The sequence below is a fragment of the Melozone crissalis genome, unplaced genomic scaffold, assembly GCF_028551555.1.
Source record: "Melozone crissalis strain CALT ecotype California unplaced genomic scaffold, PUWL_Pcris_2 ptg000013l_1, whole genome shotgun sequence".
In the NCBI taxonomy this organism is placed as follows: domain Eukaryota; kingdom Metazoa; phylum Chordata; class Aves; order Passeriformes; family Passerellidae; genus Melozone; species Melozone crissalis.
In genome coordinates this window covers 45265656-45281121 of record NW_026535791.1, presented here as the reverse complement: position 1 = coordinate 45281121, position 15466 = coordinate 45265656, and the positions used below count along the sequence as shown (strand labels likewise).

General features: G+C 42.0%; 2 protein-coding genes across 2 annotated transcripts; one reads left to right on the top strand and one right to left on the bottom strand.

Annotated features, from left to right (window-relative positions):
- The first annotated feature begins 983 nt into the window (after nucleotides 1-983).
- On the top strand, nucleotides 984-1400 carry LOC128934604 (histone H2A, sperm-like). The gene has a single exon (XM_054272326.1). It carries the CDS (start codon nucleotides 984-986, stop codon nucleotides 1398-1400), a length of 417 nt encoding a protein of 138 aa, XP_054128301.1.
- A 7347-nt stretch (nucleotides 1401-8747) lies between these two features.
- NMS (neuromedin S) lies at nucleotides 8748-15231 on the bottom strand. Its single transcript, XM_054272165.1, has 8 exons — nucleotides 15162-15231; nucleotides 14992-15047; nucleotides 14573-14623; nucleotides 13414-13473; nucleotides 10757-10792; nucleotides 10309-10350; nucleotides 9291-9321; nucleotides 8748-8815 (listed from the first exon to the last, which is right to left on the bottom strand). Exons 1-8 carry the CDS (start codon nucleotides 15229-15231, stop codon nucleotides 8799-8801), a joined length of 363 nt encoding a protein of 120 aa, XP_054128140.1. The 3' UTR covers nucleotides 8748-8798.
- Between the last annotated feature and the right edge of the window lie 235 nt (nucleotides 15232-15466).

Genomic DNA, 15466 nt, shown 5'->3' with positions numbered 1-15466 from the left:
AAAAAGTATTGTCTGGTAATAGGGATAAGAAGCTATAAGGGCTTAGTTTGCTTGGATTTTATTAGCAGCTGGGGTTTTTTTTAAGTTTTACTATCTTTTCCACCTTCTTTTCAAAGCTTATCCTTTTTTTTTCTCAGTAGTTACATCTTTCACTAAAAACCCTAAATATTAATGTAGTGATGGGTGTTTTTGTATGTTGTCAACAGCTGTGCTGGAAGTTAACTGTCCTGTTTACTGATAGACTAGAAATGTTATTTAAATAAGTAGTTTTGCTACTCCAGTTGTAAGAGTGTTCTAGCTGGGCTGAATTTCCTTCATCATGAGATAGTAATTTCTATTCTTCAGTCTGCATTGTGTTGTCCAAATTAATTTATCCTTTTCCTGGTATAGAAGACCTCCAGTAGTATTCTCATAGAAGTCAGAGAATACAGCTTAGGGAATTATTTAAAGCTGTGTATGAAAATGTCCTGGAGTATTTTGGGTATAACAAGCTGTAGGCTGCAAGAGTTTTTCCATTTTTGGATTTGAAATGGAGGGATGTTGTAACTTGATAGTAGAAGTTATAATGCAGATTGCTTTTGAAAGAAGAGACAGGCCTCAAGTTAGCTTTGAGGTAACAGTTTTAAAAAGCCTTGCTGAAGAAGACCCACCTTGCCTCAATCCTAAATACACTCCAAGTAGCAGGGGAAAGCCTCTCTCCTTTTGAGCCCTTCATATCTAACTTCAATAACCCTTGACAGGTTTTGCAATGAGATCCTTCTCCTAAAAGGCAGGCTGGAAAAGGGCAATAACTGTTAAAATTTTAGCTCTACTGTTGATGAACTGTGGTGTGTGGTGAGCTCTTTCCTCAAGCAGAGAATGAGCTTTCCCCTAGAGGTGGAAGAGCAGAGCTGACCTTGCTGTTGCCTCCTCTTGCTGTCCATTAGCTGTAGCACCCAGGTGCTTTGAAGACCTCCAGCCCTCTGTGTCTCCTTGCTGCTGGAATGTCTGGACGTGGAAAGAAGCGAGCAGTGGCTGGCAGCCCTAGAAGTGCATCCAAGAAGAGCAGATCAGCCAAGGCAGGTCTGCAGTTCCCTGTGGGCCGTGTCTACAGGTTCCTGCGGAGCGGGAACTACGCCGACAGGATTGGCCTTGGTGCTGCCATCTACCTGGCTGCAGTGATGGAGTACCTGGCTGCAGAGGTCCTGGAGCTGGCAGGGAACGCTGCACGTGAAAACAAGAAGACAAGGATCCTGCCCAGGCACATTCTGCTGGCTGTGAGAAATGATGATGAGCTGAACAAGCTCTTTGCCGGTGTGACCATTGCTCAAGGCGGGGTTATGCCAAATATCCTTGCTCAGCTCCTTCCGAAGAAAACTAGTGCAAATGTTGCTTCTCAAAAACAGGGTGGTAGCCAGTGAAACTTGCTTTTCCTGGTCTGGTCTGTGCACTTATGGATGCTGGGACTCAATAGCACTAATTTGTATGTGTTTACTTTTTTGTCAAGTATTTTGCCTGCTAATTTTAAGGCATTTTTAAAGTGTGTAATAAAGTTTCTAGAATGCATCGCTGGTCTCCTGTTCTTCCATCCATGACAAAAAAGAAAATGAAATTTTAAAAACTAGCCTAGCATAGCACCTGGGTGACTGTCTAAAAAGTCCAGTACATGCTTACTTTTGAAAACATGTTGCAGGTAAGTGTTCTGAAGCAGGGAGAGGAGTCAAGACGCATGCTGCTGTTCCTGTGAACTTTTCTTCCATCTAGCACAGATTCATTGTGCAATTAGTTCAGTGTCTCAGAGGATAAGTCTGCTTTAGAGGTTAGTAACCCTGTGTCTTTAAAGTCTTATTGCTGATAAAACTGTAGTGAGCATCTGCTCCATCATTACAGTAAATCTCTATCAGGGCAAAGCATGCAGAAAGTGGTGGAGCCATGTCTTCTCTCTTAGCACAGATGACAAATTCAGTGGTTTTTTCCATTGTACAAAGTTATCAAGAACTTGAGAAGGGGTCTACTCCCTCTTCTTCCCTCCAAGTCTGTCAGTTTTCCTCTATGGATTGATAATTTTTTTAAATAGTCATTTTTGCATCTTTAAAAAATAAAATGATCCTTCTATATTCAGGGGCATTTAATTTACTTTGGCTGTAATTAACAAGCAACAGTTCCTCTTAAAGGAAACTTACTGTGGTATCTGCTTTATAGCATATTCTTCCTCACAGCATACTCACTGCCTTTTTCCTCTGTATCAGGATGCTCTCTGCTGGGGCAGCTGACAGAGAAAAGGGTCAAGCAGAAGTTGTTGAGAGAAATAGTTCTGAAGTGGTGAAAAACTGTGAGATGTGAGAATGGAGATGAAAATGCTGTAAAAATAGACTAAGAGTTGCATGAAGGAAAGAGCAGCATAAGTGTCAGCAGGAAGTGAATGTAAATTTTGTGTGAGGTAGCATTTCACAATAGAATAAAGCAAAGAGTAATTCCTTTTTTGGCAGGAGGAACTGGGTGATACTCTTTTGTTTACACTATAAAGCTTGACAAGCAAGAAGAATGTCAGGATACGTTCTGGCTCTGTGTTTACACCTGCTGTCCTGTTACTTACACAACAGCACTACTGATATTTTTTAGACCTATTCTTTCTTCCACAACACTTGTTAAAAGTTAATGCAGCTCATTAAGCTTTGAACCAGGCCTGGCAGGGGCCACCAACAGATCAAATATTCTGCTGCTGAAGAGGAAATAAACACAGTTATGGCTCTTCACAGCTGCCTTACAACCCATCAACAGTGAAATTATAGATCCTCAGAAACCTGGGGCTAGAACAATGGGAAAAGTTGGTTTGTTGTGGTTTTTTTTTTTCTTACAGGTGTTGCCACTCTGAGAGGGGAAAAAGGCAGAACTCAGTTTTGGCACCTGGTTTTGCAAAACATATGCTGAGGAGTACTTTGACATTTTCTGGAGTAGTACTAATTACACTGATAAATAATAATGCATTAATGTAATCAGAAAACTTGTTTTCTTCAATGATAAAGTATCTTATTTTATAAGGTAAACTCTCAACAAATATTACTTGTTTGTTATGGTCATCTATGTTTTTATTTGTTCTAAACATAGGCATTGGGAACAAGTTCAGACACATACACAATGAACACTGGGCTTCCTTGGAAAGTTGGGATTGTATCCAGATTGATTAATAGACACTCTGGATGATTTTGAACAGAAATGCACAGAGTACTTAGCCCTAAGATTTTGCTATGATAGCCATGCCCTTTTTTTCACAAAGGGGGAAGACAGAAAGTTGTTATCTTAGTAGTGAAGATGCTTAGCTTCATATCCACAAGTAGGCCCCTGTTCAATAAAGTGCTTGGTAAGTATGGAAGTCATACCCCTAGATCATTCTAATGAAATTGTGATAAAAACTTTCTTTCGTGTAATACAGTATAGGAGAGCCTCTTCAAACCTCAAATACAATAGCAATAATTTTGCTTGTTCTCTTGATCACCAAAGTGCTCATTTACTTTGATGAAACAAGACATTAATTGTATTGTACTTTTGCACATGACTAGTTCTCATGTCTCATTCTATAGGTTAAACTTAGCTCAGTCACCTGTAGCTGAGGCTGGTCTGTGACATGGTTACAAATCAAAGCAAAAAAACCCATTCAAAACACAGCTCCTCTGGCATTTCTCTTGTTACTGATGCTGCAAAACACATTTATCTTGATGTGGTGTTACTTCCTAACTCAGTTATGCCATGGCTCCAGGGTGTCAAGGAAAATAGATGTCTTCAATAACACCCATTAGAGAATGTGTGTACATGGTGCTCCACAATTCAATGAAGTAGTGAGCAGATGGAGGCATGGGGGTGAAATGATGCCTGGAAAAGCTCTTCTGCTTTTACCTGTCTAGAAGACTGAATGCTGTTGACAGATGTTTTGGTTGTGCAGGGTGCTTGTAGTTCGCTCTGCACTGAGATTTGTGTGTTTATAAGCTTGATATCTTCTGTCACCTTCACTTTCTCTGTAAGGAGAGGAAACATCCCGAGTTATGGCCTCAGAGAGTCTTGTCTTGGTGAGCACAAGGGATGCACAAGATCTGAACCCATTCATTACCCGAGCTGGTCAAGCCCAGTGCACCCTGGAGAGGGGTAGGGCCCAGAGTGCCTCTGCTTTGAACATCCCAGATTTGATGCTGGCCTTGTCCTCTGCTGACCGATCCCAATATTGCAATTCCTAAACACCGTTGTCCTCTTGGAAGTCAAATGCTGCTCTTTTGAAAGAGTAGTGAATTTGTGTTATAATCTGAGATTATCCATAGTCTGTGGAACTATGCAGACTATACAGAGCTGTGCAAATGAAGGAAATTATGTCATATAAGACTACTGATAATCAAAGGCTGTTTTTGGTGGTTTTCATGTAGCAGAGTCTCTGGTGTTCCTCCTGGAGAGGCCCTGCTGCCCACCAGGGTAGGTGGCTGTGGCACATCAGTTCACACCAGGGTCATGAGAGGAAATATGACCTTGCTGCTGTGCTGAATGAGGCTCCTGACATTTGCTTCTTTTTGGATGGATCACACATGATTGCCTCTGAGTGCTCTGAGGTCAGTTCATGCATGTTTTACATTTTAGCATTATCTGCTGGAAGTTCTAGTCCCTGTTTGGTAGTTTTCTGGTGGAAGTTTAGACAGCTGTACTCCAGAAGTCTGTATTTATGTGTAGGCATCTTTCAGTGCCATGATCCAGCAGGTACTATCTGAATGGCTGTGTAGTAATCCCTGGGTGAAGAAGCTTTGTAGTAAATATATCCAGAATTCTTTTCTTTCAAGTTTGCATTATGTCTCTTCAGTAGACGTCCTCTACTGATCTTTCAGCAGGTTGAAGGCTAATAGGGAGATGGTGTTCAGTGTACAAGCTTCTTTGCACCAGAGAAATGTCAAAACTTTAGGTGGTGAATCATAACCTGCTATAAGATCAGTCACATTTTTGGTTTTGTACACAGGAAAAAGTTGATCCAGAAATGACTGAAGGAGACTTAGTAGCTCCTTCTAGTTGTTCAGTGCAGAAATCTATCAGAGCAATAAAGACAGTTTATGCAGTCCAGCTCAGCCCGAGATATGTTTCTACCCTGTTTAATAAGGTAGAGGAATGGCAATTGCAATGTGGGAGTTGTCTGGAGCAGGTAAGTAAGTTTTAAGACTGATTGCCCTATAAGCAACTAGTAGACATCCTGGGATCACTGCTCAACTCTAAAATCCCAGCAAATAAGTAAGCACAGGCATTGATGAACGCTGACAGGAATGGTGAGTTTAAAATTAGGCGTTTTATCATTCCTCACGTCACACTTTCCTTCTTGCAAATCAACCCCGCTTCATTCAGAGTTTGAACTTTCCTTGACCTCTGCCTTTCCTCTTTGCTGGTTGCTCCCCTCTTTCTTCTCATGTATTACTCTGTACATGAACCCTTACCTACATTCAGCAATGCAACCCCTGCATGTAACAATCTCTACAATTTCTTATTAGTTTCACGTTGTATTTTATGTTGTCTTCAACATTATATTTGACTGTCTACAGTTACCCATCCCCTTTGCTGCAAAGCTGCAACTGATTATTCTTCACTATGTGCAATCGCTTCCTTCCATCCTCAGTGAGCTGTACGTGTCTTTTTCCATATGTATCTTTGCTAGGGTCATTCTGAATGCTGACTCTGTCCTGCAGCACTGCCATCCCTCACAGCTTGCAGTCACCTCTAGGTTTACTGAGTGAGCTCTTCCCTGTGGGAGCTGAGCAGGGAGTGAGGCTGTCCAAGGCACAGCATCACGAAGGGAGCAGAGAGAGGGAACTAAACTACTGAGAAGGTTTTCCTCTTGTGCTTCATGCTCTGTCTCTGGCGAGCAGCATGTCGTGAGGCCAGGCAGCACTTGCTCCCCCACAGCCGAGTGCATTTCCAGGTGCATTGCCTTGCTGTGTGCTCTGCTGAGCACTGCCTGGCTGAGCCCAGCTCCTGCAGGCCAGGCTTTAAAGGTCCTAGGCCAGCCTGAAGTGATTTTTGAGTCAAGTTAGGTGGCACAAAGATATGCACTCCTGAATATTCCTGCCTTTCCAAGAGTCCACCGAGCTGTTCTTAACCACATGCTCTAAGCTGTGGCAACTGGTTTCAGGAGCTAAGTGCTACAAAAAAATTCCCCTCTGCAGTTGAAACATGTTGCTTCTGAGTGTAATTGAGTGTCCCTCCTTGCTGCCTTTTATGACAAGAGGATGGATGGATTTCCCAGTTTACTCTTCTAAACACACTCAGTACTTTGAATATCTAGATTTGTCTCTTCTCTGCCTGACAGTGAGAACTGAGCTTTCACCTCTTTTTCTTGCAGAAATATGTCTGTGCTTCTAATTGTTGTCACCTGTGTCTGCACTCCTGAATTTCTGCTGTGAGTTTTGCAGTGGGATATTCAGAAAGAGTTTCAGGCCAGAGATGACCTTTGCATTTCTATATTATTAATTTCTCCTGTTTTTCAGGTGACATTTGAATTGCTCCAGGGAGCAAAGATTTCCACTGAGCAGTGAACAAGAGCTCTTCTGTGCTTCTTACAGAGGAGTCACAGTTACTACAGGTATATGACTGCGGAACCTAGGTTCTCACCTGCGAATTACCACCTATTTATCAACCTAATTTAAGATTCAAGGCTCAAACAGATGTTATTCTTGAAACCTATTTCTATTGTGGGTGAAGGAAGCCTTTGCTGACTGCAGGAGCACAGCATGGGTTGCCTATGGTACAGTACTGCTTCAGTTTCACCTCAGCCACCTTGTTTCCTTTCCCCAGCTGGATGGGGAGAGAGTTGAATGGGTAAAAGTGAGCAAAGCTGTGGGCTGAGATAAAGATGGTTTAATAGGTAAAGCAAATCAGAACAAGGAATTCATTCAGAGCTTTGCATCAGCAGGCAGGTGTCCAGCTATCTCCAGGAAAGCCAGGGTCCATCCATAACTGTGACTTGGGAAGACCAACACCATCACTCTGAAGGTGTGTGTCCCTTTCTCCTCCCCAGCTTTTATGGCAGAGCATGACAGCATACAGTGGGAGAAATCCCTTTGGCAGTTGTGCCAGCTATCCCAGCTCTGTCACCTCCCAACTCCTTGTGCACCCCCAGGTGCCTCGCTGGTGGGGTGGGAAACAGGAATGAGATTGTGCAAGCCCTGCTCAGCAATAGCTAAAATATCCCTGTGTTATCAACATTGTTTTGGTCACAAATCTAAAACACAGTGCCATAAAAGCTGCTATGAAGACAATTAACTCTATCCCAGCCAGTACCAGTACAAATACTTACATAGAACTGAGCAAAATTTGATACTTTTCAGCTTTGGCCTCAGATGAAACAACCCAGAATTGCCATTGCAGTGCTTTTGTAATCATTATCTCTTATTTATTTGCATTGCCAGAGTGCATCCCTACCACTTGTATTTGGCTTAGTTGTTCCTTCCAGAAGAACATCCTAACTGGTTCCAGATATCTGAGAAGCCAGAGGAGCCAGCATCCCTTTGGTAGTTTTTCCAAGCGCTAATAATTTCCTACAGAATTTGACAATACACTGAACAACAGCTGTCTCCTTGATGACCCTCCTGTGCACTGGAGGATCTATTGGGTTCCCCTGAAGGCATCCCTCCTCCAGGCTTAACCAGCCCAGTTGCCCTTGCATCTCCTCAGGGCCAAGTGATAGAGTTCTCACCACCTTGGATGCCCTCCCTCCACTTTTTCCATGGCCTTCCTGTATTCTGAGCCTCCAAACTGAATATTCTGCCTTAGATGCAGTCAACAATTCCCAAAAACCCCATCCCTTCCCTTTAACTGCCAGCCAAACTTCTGTTAACACAGCTCAAACTGGGAACTTATCCAGATGAAACCCCACAAAATGACAAAACACAGGTATCTTGGGGTTTGTTTTCAAAGACAAAGGTATCTCCAAATCTGGTTCACATGCAGCTGTGCCAGCATTACTGGAACAGTACTATACCATAATAGCCAAAGAGAAGGAGGGATAACAAAGGGCTTGAGGAAATGTTCAGGAGTTGCAGCCTCATTTGTATCCCCAGCCCCTCAATTTTATTCTTTTCTTCCTAAGGAAGCAACTGCTTAATACTTAAAGTTTTGTGCCCATAAATGTCTCCATGTACCAAAACACTCCATACAGTGCAAGCAGAATCAGCTGCACTACATTTTCAAATGCATGATTTCAGAAAAAAAGGGCAGATGTTCAGAATATTTCTCAAAAGTGCCTCATTTGGGCTTTATGATAGCCAGTAAGGCAAGGCTGAAAAAAATACATCATCTGATCAAATAACATCTGTATGTAGCTGCAGTACTTGTTCCTCTTCCTTCAAAGTGCATTGGATTCATCAATTATCACACTTGAGCACTTAGGTACTCGAAATAAATCATTAAAATGTCCATGAGGATTTTACTATAGTGTTGTTCAGGATGCCTATTCTGAAATAACGGAGAAATGTATTATCTAGTCAAAAGGACAAGCTTATCATTTATGACCCTATTAAAGAAGATGTTATAAAATTCACTGTTGCATTTGAAAATTGTCGATATTGAGATGATGGATTTTCTTTGATTACAGCTGGCAGCAGCAATGCTAGACTATAGCCCAAGGAAGCTTAGTGTGGGCTTCAATAAAAAAAGGACAACAAAAAGAATTACTGATTGCAAATTTATTACATGGAACAACAAATTCCAGACAACTGAGTCACATAATAGACAACCAGTGCAATGGGAAGTCTCTTTCCTTTATGTAAACCAAGTCATCGAGCTGGTAAATGAATCCACGAACTTCACATTCCACGATATTCTGAAAGAAATTAACACAGTATCAGATTTTATGTTGAGATGTTGATCTGAATATGACTTACTACTCAGTTCTGTACATCTGGTTCTTTTCAAAGTTAGGAATTAAATAGCTTCAGATTCTAAAATGAGAAGGTTTTGATATTTAAAGGTCTAGAAAAGCACCCAGATCTGTTATTTGTACTCGAACATGAATCCTTTCTTCTCACACAGTTCTCTTTGTACCATGTTTTAACCATGCTGACCTTATTTTAGGGTATGGAAACATGACAAAGAAAACCATCCCTCTGTCAAGGGAGTGTCGTCTAAGTCTCTGAGCATGAAAAACCCTATGTTTCTGTTAAGACAGCTCTTAGTGGCCATGTGAAATGTTTGTTTCTAGGTTTGTAATGCTTCTCATGAGTACCTTCTTTTCTCATGAGCGTCACCATTGGTGAAATATCAGAAGAAATTCTTGACACTTTTTGTTGCCTACTTACCACTGCCTTCAATAGTTCTTCCATTTCGAGGCTGTAAAACATAATAATTAGATGATTGTAAAGAAGCAATGGATTACAGACTTATAAGCACACCAAAATACCTCCCCATCATGCAGACAGGGTACTACATAAAACTGCAGTGAGATTTTTCTTTAAAACAACACGTCAAATACCAGAGGGATCCATGCAGGATGGGTTATGCTTTTGAATATGAGAAATTTTCATTCAGCCTCTGCCCAAAAAGCTAAACATTCTGGCTTTAATTATTCTCATTCAGGATTTGGGTTTAAATTCATAGGTGTAGTAAAGGCACATGCCTAAGAAAGAGCATGTAAATACCAGCACTGAAAGAACCTAGATGAACATACTAGAAACAACAAGTAACTTGAAATTAAGCATAAATGACAGCTGAATTGGTACTGTGGTTACCTGACGTGACCTACTTTACAGTATTTTTAATTTTTTAAAAATGTGTTGAAGATATTCCTAAAAATTAGTTTGGTGTTAATCAGAGTGTATCCAAACCAGCACACTGGGCATCAGACCATGTCATAGCTCAGGAAGCCAATGGGTGAAAGGTGTCAGAGAAATTATGATAATTTTGCTTTGGCTTTTCCCCATTATGCAGTGTGACTTTGCTTCCTGGGCAGACCTTTCAGACCAGGTGGGCACTCAGCTCAGGCACATGTTTGATCTAATTTATTTAGCATCAGTGCACCTTGACAGTCTCACAGATACAAGCCACATGGATGATTTGGCTCAAGATAAAACATTTGCAGAGGCATATCTTCAAACAAAAAGAAGTGTTTAATCTACCAGTACCCCAGATCTCATTATCTTGTCATCTTTTAGTCAAACCAGAGCTTTTTGAGTAAATGGCTCCCTAAGCTTTCAAGCATAGGGATATTTGGCCTCTATTCAAAACAACTGCAGCTAGAGTTTGTGAAACAGCTGCTCATCTATGAACATATAACAATGTCTGAGATTTACAATCTTTAAAACAAAGAGATTCAGATACCCTGAAAAGGAAGAAAGGCCGTCCCAGAGTTCCATGACTATCCTATAAAATCAAAGACAAACAATAACAAAATACTTTAAACTCAATTCCATAGATCTGTTGCCAAATTTTACTATTCTATCAGAATATTGGTAATTTGGAGCCTTTTCCAGCAGCATGCGAACAAGATGTTGATAGTCCCCAATACCCATTCATCTGGAATGCTGATTAAAAATTATTGCCTTAAGGACATGGTGTCTAATGTAAATAAACTAGATTAACATAATTAAAGATTCACAGGGTTTAGAAGAAATATAAAAGAAAGCTTTAAACATAGGGTATGAGCAGGGTCAGCACAGATCACTTCCCAACCACTGGAAAAACGCAGGCTGACTTTAAAAGAAACAAGGAAAGGGACATACTTCCCTATCCACTGCTACTGCCACTGCTTGTCTTCATATTTACATACCTTCTTTGCAAGGTTTGCAGAAGCAATCTGTGATTCCTGCAAGTGGACACTATAGGTTAATCAAGGTGCTGGCACATTTTGGTTTGTTACAGTGACCCTCTGTTACTGATGAGCTTGGAACACTCCGTGTGAGAAGAGAGAACCTTACACTTATCACAGACAGATGTAAGAACAGCAGCAAATGGATCTTTTAAAAGACTGATGTGAAGCCTTGCCTGGAAGTTACTCAGTTCATTTCCATCATTCAACAGGCTTCCCCTGCTGTACAGCAAAGTGCAGCCGTGCTCTGGGGGGTGAGGCAGAGCTCAGCCTGGAGCTCCACTCCTCAGGCTTGAATTGAACTGATAGCTCTTATCTTGTTAAAATGGGGCTGCCCTTCACCTTTCAGACTGCTCTTGGTTTTAACCCAGGAAAGATTGCTGGGTTTAAGCCCTCCCCTGCACTCTTTATTCTTCAGAAAATTGCTCATTTTTCTACTCAGTCTTAGTTCAAGGAATAGAAGCTTTCCCCATGACTTTATGTGAGCAGACTAAGTTCACCATATGATGCAGTCCTAAACCTGCAGCCTGGTTTGGGACCCTCCTGCCCATGACACAGCAGCCAGGCTGCATGGTCCCAGCCAGCCAGGAATGGGATGGCTGTGTGCCATCAGTCACCCATCAGTGAGTGGGTTTGGTTACCTGGAGTGGGCTTAAGAAACAAACACGTGTGATGGGCAAGAATGTGACAGGTGAGAATGCAGGAAAGCATGTGGGTGGGAAACTGCAGAGAAAGAGTTTTAAAAGACAAAATACGCAAGCAAGAAACAGGGAATCATGGTTCAGGGTATGAGAAGAGGATTTCTTGGTTCAAGCTGCAAGACAACAATTTAATAGAACAATTGACATCAACTTATAGGGCTATGAAATACTAGGGAAATAAAAAATGCTTGCTCAGTCAAGGTGCTTTAAAGGATGCAAAGAAGGAGACTACTACAGAGAGACAATACGAGTGCAACCTTGGTTCTGATTTGATTATTACACACCAAGCAAAGATAGAGACTGGCTCATGACACAGCCTGCAGTTTCAACTATCCTAATTTATAACAGGTGAGAGATTACTATGTGGAAGAAATATGGTAAAAACTGAGCTTTTAAATATCTTTGTGCTGGAAATCTCAAATACACAGGGAAGTGATGGGACATTGATGTTAAATATTCTTAGTTCTCACAAAACATTTTAAGTTCCCCAGGGGGGTTCAAGTCCCATTCATACCCAAATTGCCATGGACTTTGCCTTTCACAGTGCTGAGGCTTCATGCTTTCTCTTAAAACCCCATCTACCTTCTCTGTAAGATCTGTAACTGACTGATTTTTTTTTTTTATTCAGAGAAATATAGAATAATGTAAAAAGTTACATTCAGCTGACATTAGTAAGATTTCATGACTCTTTCATTGGGTTCACTACATACAGATTCATGTTTGTAGTGTCTTCTGAAGATTCCTGGTGGGCTAAGAAAGTAGGACTTCAGGTAATATGAGATTTGATCAGCTGGGTAAAACTTCACATGGTTCTTTTTCCATATTTCACATATTTATTTTATCTGCTGTTTTACTCAGACCACACCTAGAAGTCATATTGCAGGTGTGTAGCTCATATTTTTTGAAAGGATATTGCATGAGATTCAGCTTCCAATCTTGAGAACACATAGTTTTTTCCAAAGTTAGTAACTAAAATAGTAACGAGGAGTAAGACTCTGTTCAAAGTTACCAGATGATTCTGGACATTCCCTCATTGGCTAAGCTGTGGAAGCAAAAGGGTCAATAGTGAACTCAAACATTTATTAGACTTTATGACTAAAATGCTATCATTTTTTATGCAATCAGCTTCAGTATTGTAGACTTTAGTGACTGCTTCAGGAAAGCATGCTTGGAATTATAATAAGCTAAAGACACTGGCAAGAACAGATATTGAAATGCATTTCAAAATACTTTCTATTGTTGTTTTGAAGGATCTACTCCTGTTTTGAAACAGCAGAGGACTCAGCTTCCACAAGGAAATTGCCCTTTTTAGCATATACCCGAGGGCTGAGTGAATTTTATGGAAAAGATTCGTAATGAAATGGTGCTAATAAAAAAGTGATATAAATCAGAACTGATACTGAGGTGGGTCCTTATATGACTGCACCAACAAAAAAGAGCTACACTCAATAACTCCTCAACTTCATCTCCTTACACTGAATCAGAAACACAAAAAACCCCAAATACAAATAGATCATTAAAATCAGTAAAGCAACTCATACCCCTCTGTGATCAGCATAATCTAAGGTTTGCTATTGATCCAATGTTATGTGTATTTTTAGTGTATTTAACCCTGTGTTATTCAAAACTGAGGGTCAGGTTAAAATACTGACTGTAAGTGAATGTTTTGGTTCTTCAGCTCTGAATTGGTGAAAAAACAGCAGTTTCATATAAATAATTTAAAGTAACTAAGAATTACATGTAAACTACTAACAAAAAGAAAATCTTTTATATACCCTCCTACATCTCTTAAACCATTGCAGTATTAGATTACACATTATTGTTTGGGGAGAAATGTCAGAAAGTTGGCTGTGGAGTGGTTGCTTTCTAAGTTTAAGAAGGGGGTGCTTTGAAACAAAGCAAGCAATTACATCTTACCTCATTTTTATGCATGCTATTGAATATGGAATAACAGAGATCCAAAACAGTGCTCGAGATCTGAAAAAAAACCCCAACAATACTTTAATACATTTACTGGGAGAACATGGTGTACATGGTTTGATTAAAACCAGGCTTGATTCTGATCCCAGATCAATTTAGATTGAGCACAGTTCACCAAAAACACTCAGAGCAGGGGAAAACTTACTGATGCTATTATGAGATGAAAAATTGCTCTTTTATTTGAGGAGAATAAACACAATACAACTGTTGTCAATACAGTCTGGTGCTATAAAGAGATCAAAATCAGCCTCTTATATTTAAAATGCATTTTCTATGCTAATAGTTCTAGGGGTATCTTTGGTTTTTGGCATGTTTAATCTATGCTGATTTTTAACTACAAGCCTTTTGGTCAATCAGTACTATAGTCTTTAATCATATACTGAAATACACTGTACTATACTCATTGTCACTGGGCAGGGATTTGCTTATGCATGCAATCACATTAGATGAGAACTACAGGTTCAAAGGAAGTGAGGTGTAAGACACCTGAGAAACAGGCTCTGGAAACTATTTTCTACAAGTTTTGGTTCACAAAACTGTAACATTTCAGAAAGAAAAAAAATCAGAACAAAATATTCAACATTTCCAAGGACTTCCCAATCCTGCAAATATTTTTCTCCCTGCTTTGAAAATGACCCTTGGGCTCATTAAATGCAATGCAGCTGATCTTTCACTTTGAAGTGTTTGTAAGCCTTGGGCAGCAGAAATTATCTGTGAAAACTTCCCCTTGCTCTGCTCTCCTCTGAGCACCTCAGAAAAAACCCATCCACCCACAAAGCACCGAGCCAGGACCAAACAGGACCTTTAAATCCTGCAGAACTGTCTGGCACTTCTTGCTTCAGTGTTAGCTACTATTGGCATAATATTGGCATGGCAAGAATGGGGGGCAAAAAAAGTGCTTTTCTTTAGGTCTGCATTAGCTTCGCAAGGAGGAGAGCACACACACCAACAAACTTGCCCTGCTCTCCAGAGCTGCTGGCTCTGTGGTGAAGGCTCTGCCACCCGCAGACATCGATGCTCCAGGTTATACAGGACAATTAGTATGTCTGGAAGAGAGAGTCTCAGCAGATCAAACACATCACACGAGTCAAGTTACCTGGGGTTGATCGGACATTTCCATCCACTGACTGAAACACAGCGCCAGTTGCTTTAAAAAGTAAAGAACAGACATTAACAGTGTGTCCATCATACCTTCGGACCTTTTTGCTCAGAAAGTCGGGGCTGGTTTGTTATTAGCCTGTCCGTCTTTGGCTGACCCAGGTGTCCTATTCTGCACCGTGCTGCACTCCACACCCCTGCCCACACCTGTTCCACCAGGGCGCCAGCCTCCCTCCTCTCTTTACCAACCCCCAGGGTATTCAATAAGGTGTTCAATAAGGTGTTCAATAAGGTACTGCCAGTCCGTTGCCAATTCCCTACCTCATTTCCCTGCCACAGAGCCTCGTTTCCCACCTTCCCCGTCTCTTCCCTACCTCAGCCGGTCGCATCGCTGTCGGACTCTAGTGCCGGACGTACCTGGTTCGGGGGCAGCTCCACAGCGTCCCGGTGGCGAGAGAAAGGCTGCGGGAAGCCTGCGGGAGGGACACGGCCGCGTTGGGATGCGCGGAGCCCAGCCAGGACGTGGCTCCTCGAGAGGAGCCGATCCTGTCCCGGTTCTCCCGCGTTCCCCCGGTACCGGGACGTACCTGAGCCCCGCGGCAGGGCGCAGAGGCAGCAGGCGGCCAGCAGCCAGGGCAGGGCGGGCGGCGAGGGCATGGCCGGGCGGGGATGGAGCGATGGGCGAGCGGACCGGCGCCTTTATGGGGACTCGCCGAGACCCATACGGAGCCGCCGAGCCAATGGGCGCCGGGGCGGTCCCAGGCACCGCTCCCACTGTCGCTGCCGGTGTCGCTGCCGGTGCCGCTCCCGGTGCCGGACCGACACTGCCGCCCCCGCCGCCCCGCCGTGAGGAGAAACCCCCAGCCCCGCATTAGGGACCCCGCTCTCCACC